The 22,877-nt window shown below is 39.3% G+C and overlaps 1 protein-coding gene across 2 annotated transcripts in view; it reads right to left on the bottom strand.

Annotated features, from left to right (window-relative positions):
- Positions 1-22,877, bottom strand: part of PHEX (phosphate regulating endopeptidase X-linked) — a gene marked incomplete at both ends in the record, with an annotated part of 195,990 nt that overhangs the window by 47,499 nt on the left and 125,614 nt on the right. For both annotated transcript variants that reach the window (XM_079764383.1, XM_079764384.1), the window contains 2 exons: positions 9,313-9,416; positions 18,764-18,841. In XM_079764383.1, coding sequence (XP_079620509.1) covers positions 9,313-9,416; positions 18,764-18,841 — 182 coding nt within the window. The remainder of the gene's footprint in view (positions 1-9,312; positions 9,417-18,763; positions 18,842-22,877) is intronic.

Here is a 22,877-nt window from a genome sequence, read left to right as displayed (position 1 = left end):
CTATGCGGCATAACCTCTGACCTGTCCACATTAAAAAAAAATTTTTTTGGAATAGTGTTAACACAGAGGTCCATGTAAAGAACGATTAATAAAGTACAGCCATGCTACCCAGAGTATCTGCCTACTCTGGTAGAAACTTTACTGACTTAACCACCAAAAGATCAATTGACTCATTCTGCCACTCTCACCAACTAGCTGTGCCATGGTGGAACAGTCGCCCACTTTCTGAGGATCGGCTTTAGCTATGAAAGTAAGGTTGCATTAGGAGATCTTGGGAGTACCTTCCAGCTATGAAGAATCTACACTCCACTTAGATTAGAGCTCAGGAAAATTTTTTTTCTGTGAAGAGTCAGATGGTAAACATGTAGGTATTTTGCAAAGAGGCAAAATCAAGGATGTTATATAGGTTCTTCTATAGTGATCAATTTTTCCAGAAATCTTTAATGAAATTCAAAACATAATAACCATGTACAATTTTTTGTAATATAGGACTATTAATAAAAAGAATGGAATTCTTTTAGTGCAGGACAACATTTTGCCCAATTGGGGTTCAAATTTTGTGCTTTGCATCATCAAATCAACTACAAACATTTATCTCTAAAAATCATTCTTAGCTCACGAGCCATACAAAAACAGGCAGCAGGCAAGATTTAGCCACAAGCCATAGTTTACCAACTCTTGACTCAGATGGCTGTGAGTTTCAGCCACTTCCGTTTATGATTAAAACAAAGCAATTTGTTTGAAGCTAAATTGCTTAATATAAATTCCTTTTCAGAACAATCATTTTACTAATTTATGTTTAATAGAATAATTATGTCAGTAATCTGAAACTAGTAGGAAATCTAAGTGTTGATTCTAGTTGGCTCACCCATACCTTCTCCCCATCTATAAAGAAGTCCATGAATATGTCATTCTATTATTATTATTATTACTAGAGGCCCATTGCACGAAGAGATTCGTGCAATAGGCCTTCCTTCCCTTGGCTTCGAGTACCGGTTTTCCTCCAGCATCCAGGACCCAGGCCTTCGCTCTGGCCAGAGTCTGCCTTCTTTGTCTTTGCTGCAGACTCCGGCCGGAGTCTGCTATCTTTGATTTCACTGCTTTGCTGCAGACTCTGGGAGTCTGCCGTCTTCGTCTTCACTGCAGACTCCAGCCGAAGTCTGCCATCTTCACTGCAGACTCCAGCCAGAATCTGCCGTCTTCGATCTTCGTCTTCGCTGCAGACTCCGGAGTCTGCAGTCTTGTCTTCGCTGCTGCGGCACTCCACTCCTGTAGATCCCTTCATACCCCTCCCCTCACCCTCCCTCTCATAGCAGGCGTCCTGCCCCATCTTTGGCCTTCTAATTTGCATACTCACTCTGATTGGCTGTGGGTGTAATGGAGGTATGGTCAATTTACATCTTTGTCTATTATTAGGTAAGATTAACTAATATTCACTAAGCAATTACTATGTCCTCAGCACTTCCTATTAATAGGTTTTTCCCCATAGCAACTATAACAATTATTAGCCCATTATACAAATGAAGACAATGAAATTTACAAGCATTATATACTTGTACAAAGTCTGGTCAGTCTGAACTTCAAACCAGTTTCTCTTAAGTATTATAGTATACTGGAGACATTATTGGATATCAAGAAAGAGAGTGTCCCTTCTCTTGTCAAAACTGAAACCTATACTCTCTTCCATAAGTGTATATTCTTTTCATTCAACTTTAAGATTCATATGTCAAAAGGTCTTAATTATTAACACAAAGTTACTGACTGGACTATTTTCCTGAGGAAATAAGTGGATATAAAAGCACCTTTATTTGTTGCTATCTATAGTAGGTAGAATTATGGCTCCCAAAAATATATCTACATACTAATCCCTGGATCCTGTGAATATGTTACATCTCATGGCAAAGAGGACTGCAGAGTAATTAAGTTTAAGGACCTAAAAATAGGGAGGTTATCCTGGATTTTCCATGTGTTACCATTTGAATCACATGAGCTCTTAAGAGCATTAAACCTTCTCTGACTGGAATCTGAGAGATCCAACATGGAAGAGGAGGAAGTCAGAAGAGATGCTACACAACCAAGTCCAGAGATTCCAAGAGTGAAAAGGATTCCACACACTCTTTCTGGCTCTGAGATGTAGAAGCCATGTGCAAGGACCAGAGAGAGACCTCAAATGAAGAGTGGCTCCCAGCTAACCATCACGAAGGAAGGAGGAACCTTAGTTCTACAACCACAAGAAACTGGATTCTGCCAACACCTGATGAGACTGGAAGAGGCTTCTTCCCAGAGCCTTCTGCTAAGGGTCTGCCCAGCTGACACCTTAATTTCAGCCTCGCAAAACCTGGAGTCGAGAAACCAGCCAAGCCAACCCACACTTCTAATCTACAGAACTGTGAAATAATGCATTTGTGATTTTGAGTTGCTATGGTTGTGGTAATTTATTACAGCAGTAACATAAAAATAATACATTACCCAAAGACCCAGGCATTTGTATGTCTGCTTTTTGGGTCAAGAGGGGGAGATTCCAGGTGTATCTCAACTTGTCTTTTAAATAACATTGGACTGAATTATAATATGTTCAAAAGATTAAGTGAATTCCTAGAGCTCACCCCTTCTCTTTCCATCCCTCCCAACTCCTCTCCCTTTTGCAAAGAATAAACTTTCAGAATATCAGGGTAACAGCCATACAAGGAAAATGTTTATAACTGCTGATGGATCAAGATGGACAAAACAAAGAAATCAAACAACCACATGGGTGCTCTAAAGCTTCAGCAAGAATACCTAGAACATTTTATTTCAGATACATGACCTCAGCTTTCCTGACCTCCCAGAGCTCTTGCTGATTCTAGGGCATATTTAGAGCCTTGATTATACCCAGAGCTCATATCAGTTGTGGATGCTATTATTTCTTACTAGAGGCCTGGTGCACGAATTCAGGCACAGGTGGGGTCTGGCCACCCACCCCAATAGGGGCTGATCGGGGCCGGGCTGGCGGGCGGGGAGGGGATGCAGGAGGTTGGCTGGCCAGCCCTAACCCCGATAAGGGTGGGGGGCCAATCGGGGGCAGGGCTGGCTGGGGGAAGGGGCTGTAGGAGGTTGGGGGTACTGATCAGGGCCCCTATCAGGCTGGTTGGCCACCGCAGTGCACGTCATAGCGACCGGTCATTCCAGTCGCTTGGTTTTTATATAGATTGGTCAGTGCCCATGCCAAAGCATTTGTTAAATATATATATATATATATATATATATATATATATATATATATATATATGTATAGGGCATAATGTCACAGGAAAATCATAGTATCCTGCCACCTGTGAAGAATAAGCCCAAGTTGCTGTTGGATGTGTTATTCACAGAGGAGCCATTCTTCAGGCACTCTGCTCTCTTCACACCCAATATTTTCTATATCGCCCTTATTACATCCAAGTTTATTATGTTCTAGAGGCCTTGTGCACGAAATTGGTGCATGGGAGGGGGGGGGGTCCCTCAGCCCAGCCTGCACCATCTCCAATCTGGGATCCCTCGAGGGATGTTCAATTGCCTGGTGGGATCAGGCCTAAACCAGCGGTTGGACATCCCTCTCAAAATCCAGGACTGCTGGCTCCCAACCACTCGCCTGCCTGCCTGCCTGATTGCCCCTAACCGCTTCTGCCTGCCAGCCTGATCACCCCCTAACCACTCCCCTGCCAGCCTGATCGATGCCTAACTGCTCCCCTGCCAGCCTGTTTGCCCCCAACTGCCCTCCCCTGCAAGCCTGGGTCCCCCCCAACTGTCCTCCCATGTGGGCCTGGGTCCCCCCCAACTGTCCTCCCTTGTGGGCCTGGTCCCCCCAACTGTCCTCCCCTGTAGGCCTGGGTCCCCCCCAGCTGCCGTCCCTTGTAGTCCTGGTCCCTTCCAATTTCCCTCCCCTGCTGGCCTGAATACCCACAACTGCCCCCGTGCTGGCCATCTTGTGTCCACATGGGGGCAGCCATCTTTGGCCACATGGGAGCGGCCATCTTGTGTGTTGGAGTGGTGGTCAATTTGCATATTACTCTTTTATTAGATTAGCTTTAGTTTTATTATTCTCTAATATAAGGCTACCTGTGCTAGTTCTAATCTGTGTTTGCAATTTTTTTACATCCTCCCATTAAGAGGTGAAATCTAAGCTCCTCTCCTCTTGATTATAAGTTAGCCTCGATGACTCACTTCTAAAACATACACTGCAGTGGACAATGACACCATGTAACTTCCAATGCTAGGCAGTTAATGGTGATACAACCTCTCTCCCCCACCAGGTGATCACATGTACTGCCCTCCCTCACTCTCCTTCTTAGGAAACTTGCTCTTTGAAGTTTCTTGCTCAATCAGCATGCTATAAAGAAGCCCAGTACCCACGGAGAGCTGCAGCAGGCATTCCAGCCAACAGCCTGCATTAACCACTAGACCCGAGAGAGGAAGCCTTTCATGTAACTCCAGAGTCAGTCACTATCTGACTGTGACTTACATGAAAGACCATGAGCAAGAACCATCCAGATGAGCCTAGTGACCTCCAGAGCCACAAGAGAGAATAAACAATTACTGTTGTTTTAACCCTCTAAACTTTAGGGTGGCTTGTTATACAACATTACATAATTGAAATACTGAAAAGTTAGCTGTCCAGAGACTAAGTGCTACCCTATAGGTCGAATTTTTTCATAAAAATGTTTCATTTGCCCAACACAATGGTTTTAAAAGGTACTAAATTGGAATCCCTTAAAATGAGGTGTATGATCACTAGTGCTCCATAGTACACTCCATCCCGTACATTTACACCTGTCTAGGCCACCATTTGTTAGCTCATGGGCCTTAAAGGCATTTGAGTTTGCATAACTTATCTCCCAACAAGATTTTAAGTTCCTTATGGGCTAAGACTATTGTCCAAGTGGTATGTGCTGAGCAGAAGATCACTAAATCTATTTAAATGAATATACTGCTATGTATACAACTATTTGGATAAGTAATGTCATTCATGTGCTTTAAATTCTTCTTACTATGTCTTTAGGGTGTTCCTCTATGGTATGTTTGGGAAATGATTTAGTGGATAAGGAGGGAAGAGGTCTCATATAAATTTCAAATTCAAAAATATATGGAAATAAAATTATACGAGACAATGGGATACATAAAAGGACTGTAATACTGAAATACAATAATCTAAAGAAAAGGACATTGGCACCCTGATTTATATGAACCCTATAAAATAGTTGTACATCAAGCTAGAGTTTTACATTTTACCTATCAACTCTTAAAGATAGTCTAAGGAGTACAGAATGGAAAAATTATAGAGTATTTACTGCTTTATTTCTAATATCCTGTAGATTATATCCTTCACATTCCATGTTATAGATAATGCTTTTGCAAATAAAAATTCGGCACAGGACCATAATTTGTGTAGACGTTTGATATATTTTTACACATTTTTTTCAGAAGCTAGAGAAAGAAAATCCAGTCATGTTTGGTCACGGTAGAATGAGAATGAGTTAATAGGGAAGCTAGCTTAAAATCATTTCTGTCAAAGAAGGGGGATCCTGAGGGAAAGAAATTACTTTTGATTCAAGCTGAGAAATGAAGTAAATCCCCTATTTTTAAGCAAGCTGATGAAGTGACAATTCTGAGAACCAATACTAAATATGTACCTTCAGGGATGACCACCCAATTAATTCCATTCTTACTGACATTTATCATCACATTAGAAACTTCTTAATGCACATTAGTGCAGCAAAAATGGGTTGCATGAGAATGAAAGATAAAGGGTATTTATCTCCTATACCCACAAAGAAGCAAAATGTTATTTTAGGGCTTTATAGAAATATAATCATGATGTGCTGAACTAAGTAAACTAGTGTAGTGGAGATACTCCACAATCGTCCTCACTCTATTAACTCATGAATTTTTAGACCTAAAAGATGTCTATTAAATCCAATGGGTATCATAAAGGTAAAATTACCTACCATGCCAGAAAAGGACCAGCCCAAAATTTCTTTTAAAAAATTAACTATCACATCACCTTATCATGTAAAAAGGACCTTAAATTCCTTAATGTTGCTTTCCCTGAAATAGACATATAATCAGAGAAAACAAGAATTACTAGCATTGTGCTGATTTTCACTCCTGAAGAACTTTCCAGAAATATTAACCAATTTAATGTCCTTCTGAAATAGTTATTTGTGATGGAGAATAAAACTTATGCAAATCACAGTTTTTCTAAGCCTACAAAGTCAGCCAGCAAAAAATTAGAAATAGTCAAGGCTTTTAGAACCTGACAGCCCATCAGTATTTTAGGATGATGTTAAAGATGACACAGATAGGAGTTTTTCAAATAGCAACCCAGCCTTTGCTACACACCCTAATGAATAACGTCATTTTGAAACTGAACAATTAACTTGGCAGCATCTCCAATACAAAGGAGTCTCTGAAAAGACCCAGAAATTTCACAGAAATACTGGTAAGAGTCTTGCATTTTCCACAAGTTGGAAAAAAAGAGTTTGAATTGATCTGAAGTAGATCTGAAAGGGCAGGATGATATTCACAGATCTGTGACTACCGTACTACATGTAGATGTTCATTAGGATATTGGAAACCATTTGCTGAAGTCATTGGATTTGAGAAGCTAGTTTTAGAACCCTAAAGGTAAAATTACTAGTGAATGATTTAGGTTGGGAATGAAGTAGGATAGACTAAGCGATACTATAATGAGAGGAGTGAACCAAGGGTAGTGGAGCAGATGGCTTTAAACCAGTTATCTGTCATTTCCAAAGAAGCTCTAAAGCCTTCTGCTTTCTTCCTTTGTGCTTTTGATTGGCCTCAGGGATGGGTAGGGGAGTGATTCAGCTTTAGGCCTACTCCTGAAGTCAAAGTTTTCACTAACTGTGTGGGTGCGTATTATAGGAAGGTTTGAATGGCAGGGGGCAGAAATGGCTAGATGGGAATCATGGCTAAGAGGGAGAGGTGGTAATCACAGTTCACAGCAAGGGATGGTATGGGACCTAGATTGTCTAGAGGCCAGAATAGAGCAGGGAGTTGGAAGAAGAATAACAAGAGACCCAGAGAGCATAAAAAGAGCCAGCCAAAAATCTGGAGACCAGAATATAAGACAGGTTTAAAAAGTGGGCCATGAAAAAAAGGTGGGCATGGAAGCCAGGCTTCCAGCTATGATGTATGAGAAGGTCAACAAATCTTTCCACAAAAATCACTTGGACAAAGTTGTTAACAAACAACCATTTTAGGGCTCTGGGAATTGATCAAAGGCAAACAACAAATTGAAAAAAAAAAGGTTTTATTTAGGAAAAACTGCTAGAGCTGGAAGTAAGTAGAACAGAAGTCTATAGCCTAGCCGAGGACTGCTCCCATCCCTCCCAGCTCAGTCCATGAGAACTTACTTTTATCAGGATAGGGCTGGCTGGACAATCAGCAGCTTTTTGCCACAAGGGGTGGACTCAATTAGGAGTGGGGGTGAAAACCTGCAGCTTTGTCAGCTCAAACTGTTGAACTTGTTAAAAAATAAATGAGGAAGACCCATAGCTTTGCTAGCCTGAAATTATAATTCCCACTGGGGAGAGCAATGGACCAGCCAGAAATTTAAAAGTAAGATCCTGGAACTAAGAGTCTTAGAAGGGTGAGATAAGCTCTCCACACATCCCTGTCTGACTGGGAAACAAGGAACATATAGAGGGGACAGCAGAGAGTGCCCAGTGGGAAGTAAAATCTAAGGCAGGTTGTAACTTTGAATGCACTCCCAACTCCCACCACAGACCAACTGGCAGAGGGTAAAAGCCCTACAGGCGAGAAGTGTTTGAGTAAAGCACAATCCCGATCTCCTGAGCACTAAACTATGCAGATATAAGGACAAACTCTAGGAAGTGAGGCTAATAAATTTTAAAAAAGAATTTAAAAAATAAGCAGAGACATCCACAGCTGCATACCATAGGGGACACGGATTCTGTAGTGTGAGTCCAGGAACATTACTTTTTAAAAAGCCTCAGAAAAATCAGGATCCACAGTTGCTAGAATATGTAAAATGTCATTTTCACACTTTCAACAATGAAGATTTTTAAAAATGTCATTTTCAATATGACAAAAATATGCTATTCAAAGAAAAAGTATAAAGTCAATAAAAAACTATCAATAAAAACTGACTCTAAATGAGCCCAGTTGTTGAGTTTAGCAGACAAAAACGTGAAAGCAGCCATTATAAATTAGTTCAAAGAAATAAAATAAGCTATATTCAAAGAATTAATGGAAAATATTATAATGATTCAACAAATAAAGAATCACAACAGAGAAACAGAAACTATAAAAGGCATCCATATGGAAAGAAAAATACAATAACCAAAATGAAAAATGTGTTAGATGAGTCAACAGCAAATCTGAGAATGCACAAGAAAGAATCAGTGAATTTGAAGCTAGAGCAATAGAAATGATCCAATCTGGAGAACAGAGAGATAAACACATTGGAGAAGTGGGCCATAGCAGATCAGAGTCAAAAGTGCTAGCAAGAATGAACAAAAAGTCATCTAAACCTGAGCAGAAGAGTGTCTCAATTGTAAGCCTCTTATTCATTTGTAAAATGGGGATAATAAGTAGTACCTAGACCTCACAGAATTGACAAGAGGATAAAATGAATTAAAACATGTGCAGCACTTCCTGGCATACTATAAGCACATAATTGTTCCCTGTTGTCATCATCATCACACACATTTTGTTAGGGGGAAAATATCTAGCCCAAAAGTTCCTAAGGAAACTTTCTTATCTTCAGGGACAGTACCTATAGGCAGCTGAAAAGAAGGGGGGTGAATCATAACTACTATTAGAGGGAAATAATAGAGCTATCAGTTCTTTGGCACTTATTATCTCATCAAATATCCTCTAGTTACTTACTAATTATACTATTACTTCTACATTTGTAATCATACTTTATTTTTTTAATATTTGTTCTTTAAGATCTTTAAAAGTTCCTACCTGAATGTGACATTCTAGAGAAATTTATCATATATACAAGTTATATATATATATAACAAGATCTAGAAGTGCTTTAAATGCGGCATCCTAATAAGCCCTAATAAGCCTTCTTTTGATATGCGTTGATGCTAGGAGTGAAAGAGCCATAATTAAACTGAACAAGTGATTCATATAATAGCAGAAATAAGAGTTGCCAAAACATAACACAGATTTTGCCAAAGCAAGATAACTGGCAAGCCAGTTACTCTGACTTGAGGGGAATTACAAAGTCTGGTCCAAAGAGACTCCTCTTCCCACCAACATTATTTATCTATTTCACTTTTTTTTTTTACTCACTCTGTTTTTGGAACAGCTTTTCTCAGCCAGAAGAAATCAGACTGTGCTAAATACTTGCGAGTCTGCAGGACGTTGCCAAAGTAGTCAGATTCTGAAAACTTGATCTGAATAAAACAAACCATAAGGATCATTGTTCTAAGTGCAGATAAGAGGTAGCTCTGAAAAAAAGATTTCAGCGCACAAATGAGTGATCAACAGAGAAGCTGCACTCTTCACCGCCTCTCTCAGCCATCATCAGTTAACAAAGCATTCACAAAGCCATGAAATTTCATCTCAGTGATTTTCTTTTAAAATAAAAAGCACAAAAATCAATATGGTCATTTCTGGATCACAGTGAGAAAAAAAAAAAAAGAGCAAGGCAAGCCGCAATAATTTACAATGTGTTTCCTTTGCTTTATAATTGAAAAATCTACTTGAACCCTCACAGAACATACTATCTTAGATTTGAAATTTCTTGGCCCACATGATTCTTTGAACTTTTCTAAAATGTGTGCCTTATTTATTTGTCACATAGGTTCTTCTAACAACATTCAGTTTTGTCAACTGAAACCTCATTTAGCTTATAGGTGATTATTTTAGTCAAATGTTCAATCTAATTTACTGTATTCGACATTTGCTCATGAAGGGAAAAAATGAAAGCTATTCAGAGACTTATTTTCCACCACAAGCACAACTGAGTCACAAAGACAATTTAATTATTAATAGAATTTATTTATTAACACCCAAAAATGTACTGGTCACCAAAAATTAATGAAATTACAGAGGCAAGTCATAGATTACAGCTTGCATGGAAAAACAAGAAGTTGTTGGCTCACAACAATGTTGTCTAATAAAATAGGGAAACAGACATAATTGATTCTTGAGTTCCCTTTTCTTTTTTGAAAGGAAAATGGCAGGCAGTTTCAATTCTATAGGCACTCTCTACATAAAATTAGCAGTATTTAGTTAAAATATTGTAAATAATATCTGTGTAAAAGTAAAAGCTATGGTTTTAATGACCTCTAATGCTTTGGTTTTAAAATATAATATTGTATCAAATAAAACAAGAAAAATATACATTGTAATAAGCAAATAACCAAGAGAATTAAATTCTTATTAGTTGTAATATTTTGTAAATTTAAACCATGAAACTCTTTTATAGGTAAAAATTAAAGTGCAGCAAGGGAATGTACAGAAAACCCACGGGGATTACAGTACAGATATAAATGTATATTTACAACTTGATGATTATAGACTTGACAGCGACCTATTTGTTGGCCAATGTCTGGCTTAGGTTTATCTCTTCCCTAACATATAGTGGGTACCCATTATGTCTGTAGAGTAACTTCTGTTAGTGATTCAGCTTAGTCTTTTCAGGGGGCCAGGCCAAAATAGAAAGAAAGGAGCAAAATAACTAAAAGCACAGGTAGAAAAGGCAGGAGTGAAAGTATCAAATTCTGGCATCCTTGGTGTTCTACTTGACCAACCAGTTATCTACACTAATAAAAGAGAAATATGCAAATTGACCATACCTCTGTGATGCCCACCAGCCAATCAGGAGTGAGTATGCAAATTAACCCAACAAAGCTGTTGGGTTAATTTGCATACACAGGCGCAGAGCGGCCAGGCGGGGTAGGACGCCTGCTATGAGGGGGAAGGCGAAGGGCGGAGGGAGCTACAGGAGCGGCACTCCAGCCAGAGCAGAGAAGACTGAAGGCTCCGGCCTGAGCAAAGACAGAAGGCGGCGGCCAGAGCGAAGGCCTGGGTCCCGGGTACCAGAGGAAAACTGGTGCCAGCAGCCAGGGGAAGGAAGGCCTATTGCACGAATCTTCGTGCAATGGGCCTCTAGTAAAGATATAACTTTAAATTGTCCCTCCATCAATCCTCTTATGGGGGTAGCTGATAAATAAATTGTGGTATAATCACATAATGGAAAACAATACAGCAGTTTAAACAAATGGTCTGTATGCATGAATATGAAATCATCTGAAAAGCAATGCTGAGTAAGACAAGTTATATGTCTGAAAGAATTTAAAATTTTATAACATGTAAAACAATAATGCATGTTGCTTACAGATATGTACCTATCTTTCGCAAAAGCATAAAGAAATGCATGGGAATGATAAACACTGAATTCAAATTAGTGTTTATACCTAGGGAAGAGGAAGGCAGGGGAGAAGGACATTAGGTCAATGACAAGTGCACAAAGAATTTCCAATATATGTTTTATTCATTTAAAATATGTGTGTGCATGTATAAAGTTAATATGGCAATATGTTTAATGTTTGTTAAAGCTATTTGTTCAAAATATGATTTTACCCACTTTCCCAATGTTTGCGATTCTTCATATTAAAAAGAAATCTTATAATTAATTGTATTTTAAGGTAGATATTCGTACTCAGCCTCAGAAGAAACAGAGTAAGCGCCTTGTTTTAGGAAGCAACCTCATCTAATAATTCTAATGTATTCCCAGTTTAAAAAATGTGTCCACTATTCAACCCTTAGCTTTTTTCAGTTTTATTCCCAAGATAGTTCTGCCAGAACTCTCAGAATATGACTGTAACAGAAAATTCAGATACATTATTGGGTTCAGAACAATTTCCAGGAAATTCTCCCAAAGTAATTTCCATCAAAAATATTAACTTTTTGCCCTGGCAGGGTGGATCAGTTGGTTGGAGCTACATCATGTGCACCAAAGGGTTAACGGTTCAATTCCCAGTAAGGGCACATGCCCAGGTTGTGGGTGCGTATGGGAGGCAACTGATCAATGTTTCTCTCTCGCATTGATGTTTCTCTCTCCACACCCCTTCCTCTCTCTCTAAAAAAAAAAAAATCAATAAAAACATATTTTTAAAAAATATTAACATTTTTGGTAATATCAGTAGAATCAGTTGTTACTTTTAGAAGAGTTTACTATTTGTGAGATTATCCTGTCCATCTGAGAAAAAAACTTGACATTCAGGTTGTTCTACAGATATCAAAAGAAAAACCAACCAAACGTTTCCTAAAGAAGAAGAGTCCCATGTCTAAAAATAATTTTAAGTAAATAAGGTCCTACCACATCCATGAAAATAACCATGAGGACCAAAACTCAGAGGTAAGTAATTACAATTTGTCAACAGTTTATCATCTATGTTTAGAAGAACAATTTAAAATCTGTTTTATTAAATGGATAGTATTTGCTATTAGCCTGGTTTAGTTGATCTATTCCATTTATTTAATGGAAGTTACAGGTGATAAGAGACAAATTTTACTTTTTCCTGTGAGACAGGTTAAGTGTGGGGGTAGAAAAGGGTCAGCCACAGATATTACCTTGTGATAGATGGGACACAGTTAGAGAAATTATGCAACTTGGCAAAGCCATATGGTCCAAATCATTAGGTTCCTACTTCAATGTTATTTTCATTAGTCTTACTAAGAAAACCAGTGATTTAACAGAAGGAGTACAGGGAAGAAGGAGGAAAAGGTAAGAATTACAGTAAGAGAAGCAGTGACTAAATAAATCATGGTACAGTTTAGTTTACTTAACATATACAGCTGTTAAAATAATGGTAATGAAGGCTACAGAAGACAAGGACAAAATAATAAAGGTCAGTATACAACATTATATATAAACACCAATTACAGCTATAAAAATAGAAAGAAGACACTAAAACGAAATTATGTATTAGCATGTTCGAGTACCAATATCACAGGTACTATCTCATTCCTTTTCTCTAGTTCCCAAATTTCCACCATGTGAGAATACTTTGATAATTTCAAATATTTTAACAGGCCCTTGGGTAAGAAACAACTATGCAACTTAGCAACCACGGGGAAAGTTCCACTTGTAGAGATAGCAACAAGAATGAACGCACATGAATATTTTAAAACCACGTGTAATCCTCAAAAAAATGTTTAAACTCTGCAAGGGACAATAGTTGGCTGAACAGCCTCTTGTCCTTTTAGTTACTGGTGAAAATCTAGGTCAAGTTGGTAATGACTTTTAATCAATTCCATCGCCTGACTTTTCAATTGAGCGACCTTTGCAAAATTAATTGGGACTCTTCTGTCCTTTCCTAAGAATAGCTAACCAGATCATAAAATTTAGGGGAATCTGAATTTCTCACCAAATGCCTCAGACTAAATAGAAGAATGAAGCTACCCCCACACACACACCAAAGGTGAAGAACATGTAATAAGGACAGAGCAAGTATGTTCAGCTTCTCTGCAGAATCACTAAGTACATGTTGACTAAACACTACATAAGTCAATAGGAAGTATAGATTCTAGAATACTTTTTGTTTATGTTAAATCCATTTAAAGAGACTCAGAGATATATCCAAATATTTTATATTAGGCACACAAAGAACTTTCTGAATACTTAATGCATCCAGATTTTTTATTTATGCTTTCCCTTATTTAAATAGGAAAGCAATATGCAAGATTGTTTTATTTAGATAGCTTTGTCCATAAGTAGTGTGCATGTGTGTACATGTGTGTACACACCTACATTCAAAACGTTTAACAACCTACATATACGGTACACTGCGGAAGATGCAGTTCCCACAAGCAGCCACAAAAGGTGAGATAGCAGTAGGTAGCACACCAAACAGGAACTAGATGGCACCAGATGCCCTGTCACCACCACCAGGGGTAAAGGGAAGTCTTGGTCTGCTCTGGCCAGTGGAGCACTCTAGATGAAGGCCAGGGTGTGGGAGTTACAGAGGGCTGGCTGGAAGGTTGGTGGATACCCCCTTCCAATGCCCACTCTTGGCTCTCCAGGGCCATGGTGGCCAGAGATCACTTTGGGAGGGCTGAGGGCAATGTTTTATTTTGATCTTCTACTAAATAGTACAGAGGTATTTCAATGTTTTAACAACCTGTCTTTCTGGAGCATTCCACCTAAATATTACCTCACTCTTGCATAGTGGCAGTAGCACTCTCTGTCGTTTATACACACATAAAACACGCAACACATATAAATATTTATACATTTATACACACACACAAACACACACACACACACACACACCACATATATATGAGTGCTCCACTGGCCATAGCAGACCAAGACTCACTCTAGAGAATATTATGTGGGTTCACAAAATACCTATACATCTCTATATGTATATTTATGTTTATATGTATGTTTGTATCATTCACCAGAAACATTGATCTTTTCTGAAAATTTACCCATATCCAGCCCTGGCTGATGTGTCTCAGTTGGTTGGCATTATCCTGTACAGTACACCAAAAGGTTACTGGTTCAATTCCCGTTCAGGGCACATGCCCAGGCTGAGGGCTTGATCCCTGGTAAGGGGCGTGTAGGAGGCATCTGATTGATGTTTTGCTCTCACATCTGTGTTTCTCTCCCTCTCCTTTCCTCTCTCTCTAAAAATCAATTGAAAAATGTATTTTTTAAGTTACCCATGTCCAATTCGCCTAAGTAAATGGATGTCAGCTGTGATTCTGATTTTAGTCCCTACTACAATTCTCTGCTGGCTTTCACAAGAATGAGTAAAGTGCCTAATGGTGCCAATTACTTACTTATTGTCTCTCGGATACATGCCCACCCTTTCACTCTGTTCTAGAATGCTGGGGCTGGGCATCTGAAAACTATGTTTCCCAGGCTCCATTGCCAGTTAGCTCCCTACCAACAGGAGGGACTGGGGGAAAACAGCAGTTGGCAGGAGGGGAAAGAATTCTGTGTTTGATCTCTTTCATTCTTTCTCTCCTCTTTCTTTTTCTAACATTGACGGTAGAAGAATCTTCATTTCCTCTTCACAGCCCCAGCTAAAATGGCAGTTCCTCCTCTGTTCTCCTAAATGATGGTAACATCACTTCCTCCCTTTTGTGCCCCTAGATACAGGGATGGTAGTAGCTTCCTGAAGTTATTGTCTCTGATCTACCTCACCTTCCTGATTTTTGCCTTCCCAACTATCTCCTGTATGAAATCTCCTCTCTTTGAAATACCTAGTGTGGTCTGGGCTTTTCTTGATGATACAGTAATCTTTCCAAGGTTGGTATCATACCAGTCTTGAGTCTGTTTCCACCAAGGAGCAATAAAGGACCAGTTAGTAAGGCTAATTTGAAAATGTACTGATACCTACTGTTTTTGGCTAATCAGTAGGCTTTCCTGTATGCTACTGGGGGTTCACATAAAGGACATTTCCTTCATTCTTGCTCTTTCCAAAGACTACAAAAAGATTATTATTCAGAAAAACAAATGGGTGTATCAATTTATCTTCTCTTCCTCAAAGGTTGCGGGGGGGGGGGCAAATTTTCACTAATTCTTTACATTTGCCTCTAAGTTCTTTCCCAATTGCTCTTATCTCAAGGCCCAACTTCGGTTTTCAGCCTTTCTCCTTGACCTTCATCTAATCCATTATCTAATGTCTATCCTCTTTCCTTTTGCGTTTGTACCTGGTAAATCATATCTTCACTTGTGTCAAATAAACTAAGCTGTTTTTCATTTGTAAAAGCCTCTCTCATGCTCAGAGCTTGTATAACCAGACATTTCTTATAGGCCCTATAGTAGTCCTTATCTACATATTTCTCCAAACTGAAAATACAGTTCCATTGTGTACCTGCAATACTTTAGTCCTTTTGCTATTAACATCAGTGACACTATTGCTATCACATCAAGCAAGCATCCTTTACCTATTTTCTTTTCTTTTTTTTTTCAAGTTGCATTTTATTCATATTCTCTATCAGTTTCCAAACACAAATGTCTTTTATTTTCATGTATTTGGATTTTTTCACTGTCTTTTAAAGTGTTAGAAACTCTTGGGTGTAATTGTGTCTGCTTTTTAAAAAAATTTTTTTATTGATTTCACAGAGGAAGGGAGAGGGAGAGAGAGATAGAAGCATTAATGATGAGAGGGAGTCATTGATCGGCTGCCTCCTGCTCGCCCCCGACTAGGGGCCGAGCCCACAACCCGGGCATTGAACCGTGACCTCCTGGTTCATAGGTTGATGCTCAACTACTGAGCCACGCCGGCCGGGCAATTGTGTCTGCCTTGGCAATGAGTTACACAAAAACCATTTCTTCACAAAAGTGCTTAAAAATCTTGGTTTCTAATGGCTTCTGTTCAGACCTTGAAGAAATGAGAGAAAATGCCCAACACCGCATCCTGTTCAGCATCTGGTTTCTTTTTACAAAAGGTACCATATTCAGTGAGTCAAAAAATGTGGGGCACTGACTTTAAACAGCAGCACACTGCCAACAAAACATGATCAACTAAATAGTGTGAGTGAGCCCTAAATACTACCTTATTTGATTAAAGCTTGAGACTGTTCCATTTGTACAGCCTTTTCAATCAATTTGAGATACTTGGATACTAGATGAGTTAATTCACAATGACTTTTCCAAACAAAAATAATTTACTATCATAAGTGCAAACTGAAGATGTCATAATTAACTCACATATTGTGCTTATTGTGCACCAGGATCAGTTCTCAATACTTTAAATATGTTAACTTATCTGATCCCCACAGCAGCTTTATAAGGGGGGGATTATTATTATCTCCACTAGAGGCCCGATGCACGAAATTCGTGCAAGAGTAGGCCTTCGCAGCCCCCGCTGCCTCGTGGTCCTGGCTGCCTCATGACCCTGCCCCCACCCACTGGTCATTCGGAAGGTCTGTCCGCCTTCTGGTCTAATTAGCATATTAGCTCTTTATTATATAGGATGTTGACATGAGGAAACTTAAGCAGAGATCCTAGTTCACATAGCTATGTAACAGTAGACCACTACACCAAACTGCCTCTCAAACCTTATTATCTGTATCCTTGACTCGGAATATTTTCTGATCACATGTAATTGTACAGGTTCTCCTGCAAAGGTACTTTGTGCCCTGGTGATGTTCTTCTTAGCAGCAATGGTTCTCATACTAATCCACAAAGTAACAGCTACCATTTATAGGGCGCCTACATATGTGCCAGTCATTATGGTAGGTGCTTTTACATTTATATAATCTCCCTTAATCATCCCAGCAATACTAAGACTTGATTATTATTATCTCCAATATCCACATAACCAAAAGGAAGCTAAATGAAGTTATGCAAGCTATACAAAACCAAACTAGTTAGTGGAAGAGGCAGAACCACTCTAACGCCTGCGCTGTTAACAACTGGACAATATGACCTTCCTTCTTCTCTCCGCCCTTCCAACCAGCTCTAGGCAAGCAGCTCCCACCAATTCTTCAAACCCACCCCTCTGTCCCTCCAGCACGGCTCCCTGACAAGGACCCTGCAGAACCCCCTTTCAGATTACAGGCAGAACCCCCTTTCAGATGACAGGCAGAGCTTCCTAGGCCCAGATTTCAGTCCTGGCTTTGATACTCTGTGTGGACTGAGGAAATCATTTAACTTCTTTGAGTCTCTACTTCCTTTTCTGAGAAATGGGGCTAAGCACCATGTACTTCAGAGGATCACTATGATGCTTAAAAGATAATGTACACGAATGTGTCAAGTGCATTAGTATTTTTAATTATAATAACTGTGAGCTTTTTCAGCATCAAACAATGTAGAATAAGATAGGTGTCTGAACTTTGGGATACTGTGAAGCATAATTATCTTCCTCCATGACAACTAAATCAATACTTGGAAGGGCATATCTTAGAGTCCAATGGAAAAACTTACTAATTAAAGCCTTCTCTCACTTTTGAATAATCTTGCAGAATTCTGACATTCATCTACAAAGCTGGAATTGCTTTCAGATATACAACTTGTCAAACCTCAATTTCAGGTAAGAGCTATACCTCAGAACCAGATATTTAAAGAATTCCAAAAAGAAGTACTTTTACAAGAAAATCCAGTGAATGGTTCAATCAGGAGTTTTGTAAGGAATCACAATTCTTTATCAGAAGTATTTAAAGAAAAGGAAATAACAGTGGTTGTGATTAGAAATACCTGTAGTGAATACATCTATTGGAAAATACATGTCCCAAAATATTGGAATAAAAAAGAATTATTAGTATTCCGACATCACTAACTACTGAAAATATACAGTCCAAGTCACAATAAATTATAGTCATATGTATATGCACTTAATTTGCAAAAACATTCACAAAGTTTAATAAAGTTAACTCCTATCTGGCAGATTTATTACTAGTCATTTAATATAAATGAAGCACATAAAGATTAACAACAAATATCATACATTCACCATAAGAACATACCCACTAATTGCAAAATACTCAATTTGCTTCATTCTTTCCTTTATGATTAAACTGGGCCAAATCCAAGCATTTTTGCTTTATGGTACCTACTCAGCTATACATTCTTTCTGACACTTCCTTTATTTTGAATCTGTTCTAAATCTTGTGATATGCCTGAATATTAAGGCTCATTTCTAGCCAAGGAATGAATAAAAAGTTGGTGCTTTCTGGCACCACCAGGTTTAATTGCTTGGATTTGGGTTAACTGAAAGGCATGAGGCCAGTAAAACTTGCCAGAGGAAAAAAATACAGTAAATTTAGCACTTACTGCTTTGAGGTCTTCATTAACGTAAGTATCATTCATTATAAACTCAGGATAGCCAACTTTTGACAAAACAGCTCTTGCCTATAGAAATGAAAAAGAAAATTTATGTCAGCATTTCAGCACTTAAACCATTAATAATCACAGAATGTAGGAATGCAACCTTCACCTGAAAACTACATTTACTGAATATCTACTATATGCAACCCACTGTGAAGGGCAAAAAAAAATTGTTAGTCACTGCCCTAAAGCACTAAAAAAGAAACTATAGTGAATGTAGCAAATAACTGTATGTATAACATAAATAAAATAAAGGCTTTAATAAAAATAGATACTATTGTTATCGAAGTCCAGAGCAGAGATTATTTCCACATGGGGAGAATGCTTAATGGAGCAGGGGCCAAACTGACTCTTAATAGAATGGTTGGGATTTCAAATTGCAGAGCCGAGCAGAAGGGCACTCCAGGAGAGGAAGCAGCAGGGGCAAAGTCAGGGAGATGGAAACAAAGGGCATGTGGGAGAGATGGTGAGGAGCTGCTATACTTGGACCAGGAAGCACATGGGCGGGAAGCAGAGAGCAGTACAGAAAAACTGGCTTGAGCTAGATCACAGGGATTCCCGAATGCCATGCTAAAGAGTCTAGATTTTATTTTACAGATAACAGAGAACTAAATATTGTTAGCAGGAGTAAAATGAGAGAAGCCACACTTCAGCAAGATTATCCGTGCAAAACTGTGAATGGTGAAAGATTGGAGGTAGGGGGTCCAGCCTAATTTAGGATGCATTATAACCATCCTTTTGACAGCCATCCTAATTATTCCCTGTGTTTTGCAGCATATACAGAATGGGTAAAGCATTCACCTTAGGCACATACAAGGAACCTCCACAGGAGGAACAGGCAAACTATGGCTCCTAGGCCAAATCTATTCCTCCCTCCCTCACATCTGCTTTTATAAATAAAGTTTTATTGTGACACTGCCATGCCCACTCATTTACATGTAATCTATGGCTGCTTTTGCACTGCAATGATGTTGTTGACTAGTTGGAACAGAAACTCTGTGGCCCACAAGGCCTCAAATAATACTACCTGGCCCTTTATAGAAAAGGTTTTCCAACCCTTGCATTTGCAAGTGAAAATTTTTCTCTCTCCTCTCCTCAGATTCTGGGTTTCATAAAAACAAAAGAGCAGTTTACTCAAAGAGTAAGTACGTTATTGGGGCTTTCCCCAAGTCTACTGGGACCCCTTTAATCACTTCTGTACATCCCCTCCCCAACATCTATATTCTTTTTCCAAAATATATTTATATTATTGATTTCAGAGAGGAAGGGAGAGGGAGAGAGAGCTAGAAGCATCAATGATGAGAGAGAATCAATGATCAGCTGCTTTCTGCATGCCCCACACTGGGGATCGAGCCCGCAACCGGGGCATATGCCCTGACTGGGAATCAAACCATGACCTCCTGGTTCATAGGTGGACACTCAACCACTGAGCCACGCCAGCTGGGCTCTTTTTACTTTCTAATGGCCAGCACCTGAGAGTTTGAAGGTCCCTGGGAGTTTATCTGTCTCCAAACACATCCCCATACCAGCAGCCCTCAGCTAGTGACTGACTGCAGGAGCATGAAAGCCCAGCAGCTCCGTTGCAGTTCAAGACAAACTTCAAGATATAACTGGTGCTCCAGAGTTCCCCCAAGGATCAGTCTGTCTGAGATTTCCCCTGAAATTCAGCCTTGCCCATCTCTCACCCTTCCCTGTCTAGCTTCACTCATTCCCTTGCTGGTTGCTCTTGAGAGAGCACTTGCTGAATAAATCAAAAATCACTTGCACACAAATCCTCATCACCAGCTTTGCCTCTGGCTTTGCCAAGATAAGACCCCAGGCAACCCCAAAAACATTGAGTATTTTTCCAGCAAAGCAAAATCAGTGACCTTTACATACTGCTCTTGGTAACAAGTTTTTTCCTTCACTCCCTTTCAATTTTCCTCACTCAAAATATAAATAGAATTAAGATAGTACATTTTCCTTATCTTCTTTGAGATAATTCAAATGTTAAATATCAGCAGACACCTGAAACTCAAGACTCAGAAAGGATTTTACAAGTGCCATAGGACACAGTTATAATGGAATTTGCTGTTCCAGAGACGCAAATATAGCATAGGTCAAATTCTGTCTTCAAAGCCCTGTGAGTTACACTGAAAGCCTGATGTGACCCAGATACCAGCTAAGTAGAGATTACAACTCTCTCCTCAACACCAAACAATATGGCATCTGTCTATAGGTTACCATGTTCCAAGACTGTTTCATTATTTTCCTCATTGTATTTAATACCTCATTGTATTTTATCAGCTCACCACAAGGCGCATACATACCTACAGCAAATAAAGAGCTCCAGACAGTTTCCCCCAAAATAAAGACATGTACAAGCTGAGTCATCCACAACTGTGTTCTGAACACTGGTCTTTCCACAGCATACTGGTAAATTATGCAGTTTTACAAACCTCACGCTCTGAGACCCCACATTGCATTATGAAGCTACACAGAATATATTATCGTCTGCACCAGCTATGCAGGTCATTGAATCCTTTTTTTTTTTTTAGCAACACCATAACTTGAACAGAGCCAGAGCAGAGAAATGATTCCTATTCATCTTCCAAGGACACAGAGGTTGAATAAGGTAATAATACTAGTAGCAACATTGCCAAAATCTGAACAGAGTTCTCTTCTTCCCAAAATGTGCCAAATAAATGTCTTTATTCAAACTTAAATGCTCCTTCTGCCAGACAGTGTGTTGTCAATTCCACATCATCCCATCCCACCCCATTCTCCATTCTTCCCTGAGAAGCTTCAGAACTACATCTCCCAAAATTCCATGGGCATGGTTCCAGGTTAGTCTCTGCCAATTAGAAGCACTAGAAGTCACTGTTGGTAGCGTGGACAGGTACAAAGACATCTGCAGACAGCAAATACAACACTTAGTCAGAAGTTTCCAGGCATTCTCCTGAGAAGACCCCTTTTGTGTTAGGGCAGCAGAGATCATTGGCAGACTCTGCTCTTCACTCCCCAGCCTTCCCAATGGTTGCATAAGCCCGCAATTCCCCATATTACATATCTTCCTGCTTCATATACTTAGAAGGGCATCTCTATTCCTGAATAAACTCTATAACTGATATACACTTTAAGGCAAATAGTGATCACATCACCTTTTAATTTTTTTCAGAATAAAGGCAATGAAGCACCAACAGTTTAATGACTTGTTGAAGGGTAAAGTATTAGTGAGGCAGGCCTGAAATCAATTGTCTCACAGGCTACATGGACAAGAAGCAAAGGCAAGTCCCACTGCAAATACTGAGAGAATAGTGGCATTAATAGATAGCAGACTGTATATTATGTCCTGCAAAAAATATTTCCTAGCCTACTTGTGGTTGATAAAAAATTCCAGTTTTCCTTAACCAGTGCATGTATCCCCATCCCTTATTCACACAAACCTCTGGAAAGAGTGTGCTCATGACAACTGCCTATTATCTACCTAATATCCATTCTCCTTTCCTTCCCTTACTATCAGACCCAAATTCTGATCGGGGAGATAATGAACCCAACAAAAAATAGATGCATTGCCCAGCTTCCTTTGCAGCTAGAGTTGGCTGTGGGATGAGATTCTGGCCAATGACATACAACAAAGTCTTTGGTCCACTTTCACAAATCCATTTTCAAACAGGATAGACTCACCTGGCATATGCTTTCTGCCTTTATGCCAGTTTCTCTGCCTTAGCACTACTGACATTTCAGGCCAGATAATTCTTGTTGTGAGCACTGTCCTGTGCACTGTAAATTTAGCAGCATCTTTGGCTTCTACACACTAGATGCTAGTAGTAATACACACACACATCCTAAGGTTGTGACAACCAAAAATGTCTCCAGGTGTCGCCAAATATCTCTTAGGGACAAAATCACACCCAAATGAGAGCCACTGTTTTAGCCTTTCCTCTTCTTCCTCTCTGTAATGCTGATGCAATGCTAAGGGTAGAGCAGTTGTAACCACAGGCAATAAACATGAGAAAGAAATCTACAGGCTAGAGATGCTGGAAAGAAGTATTAATGGTATCTGAATCCCACCATATCA

Source organism: Cnephaeus nilssonii (assembly GCF_951640355.1).
Source record: "Cnephaeus nilssonii genome assembly, chromosome: X".
NCBI classification, from domain to species: Eukaryota; Metazoa; Chordata; class Mammalia; order Chiroptera; family Vespertilionidae; genus Cnephaeus; species Cnephaeus nilssonii.
This window is presented reverse-complemented; position numbering and strand designations above follow the sequence as displayed.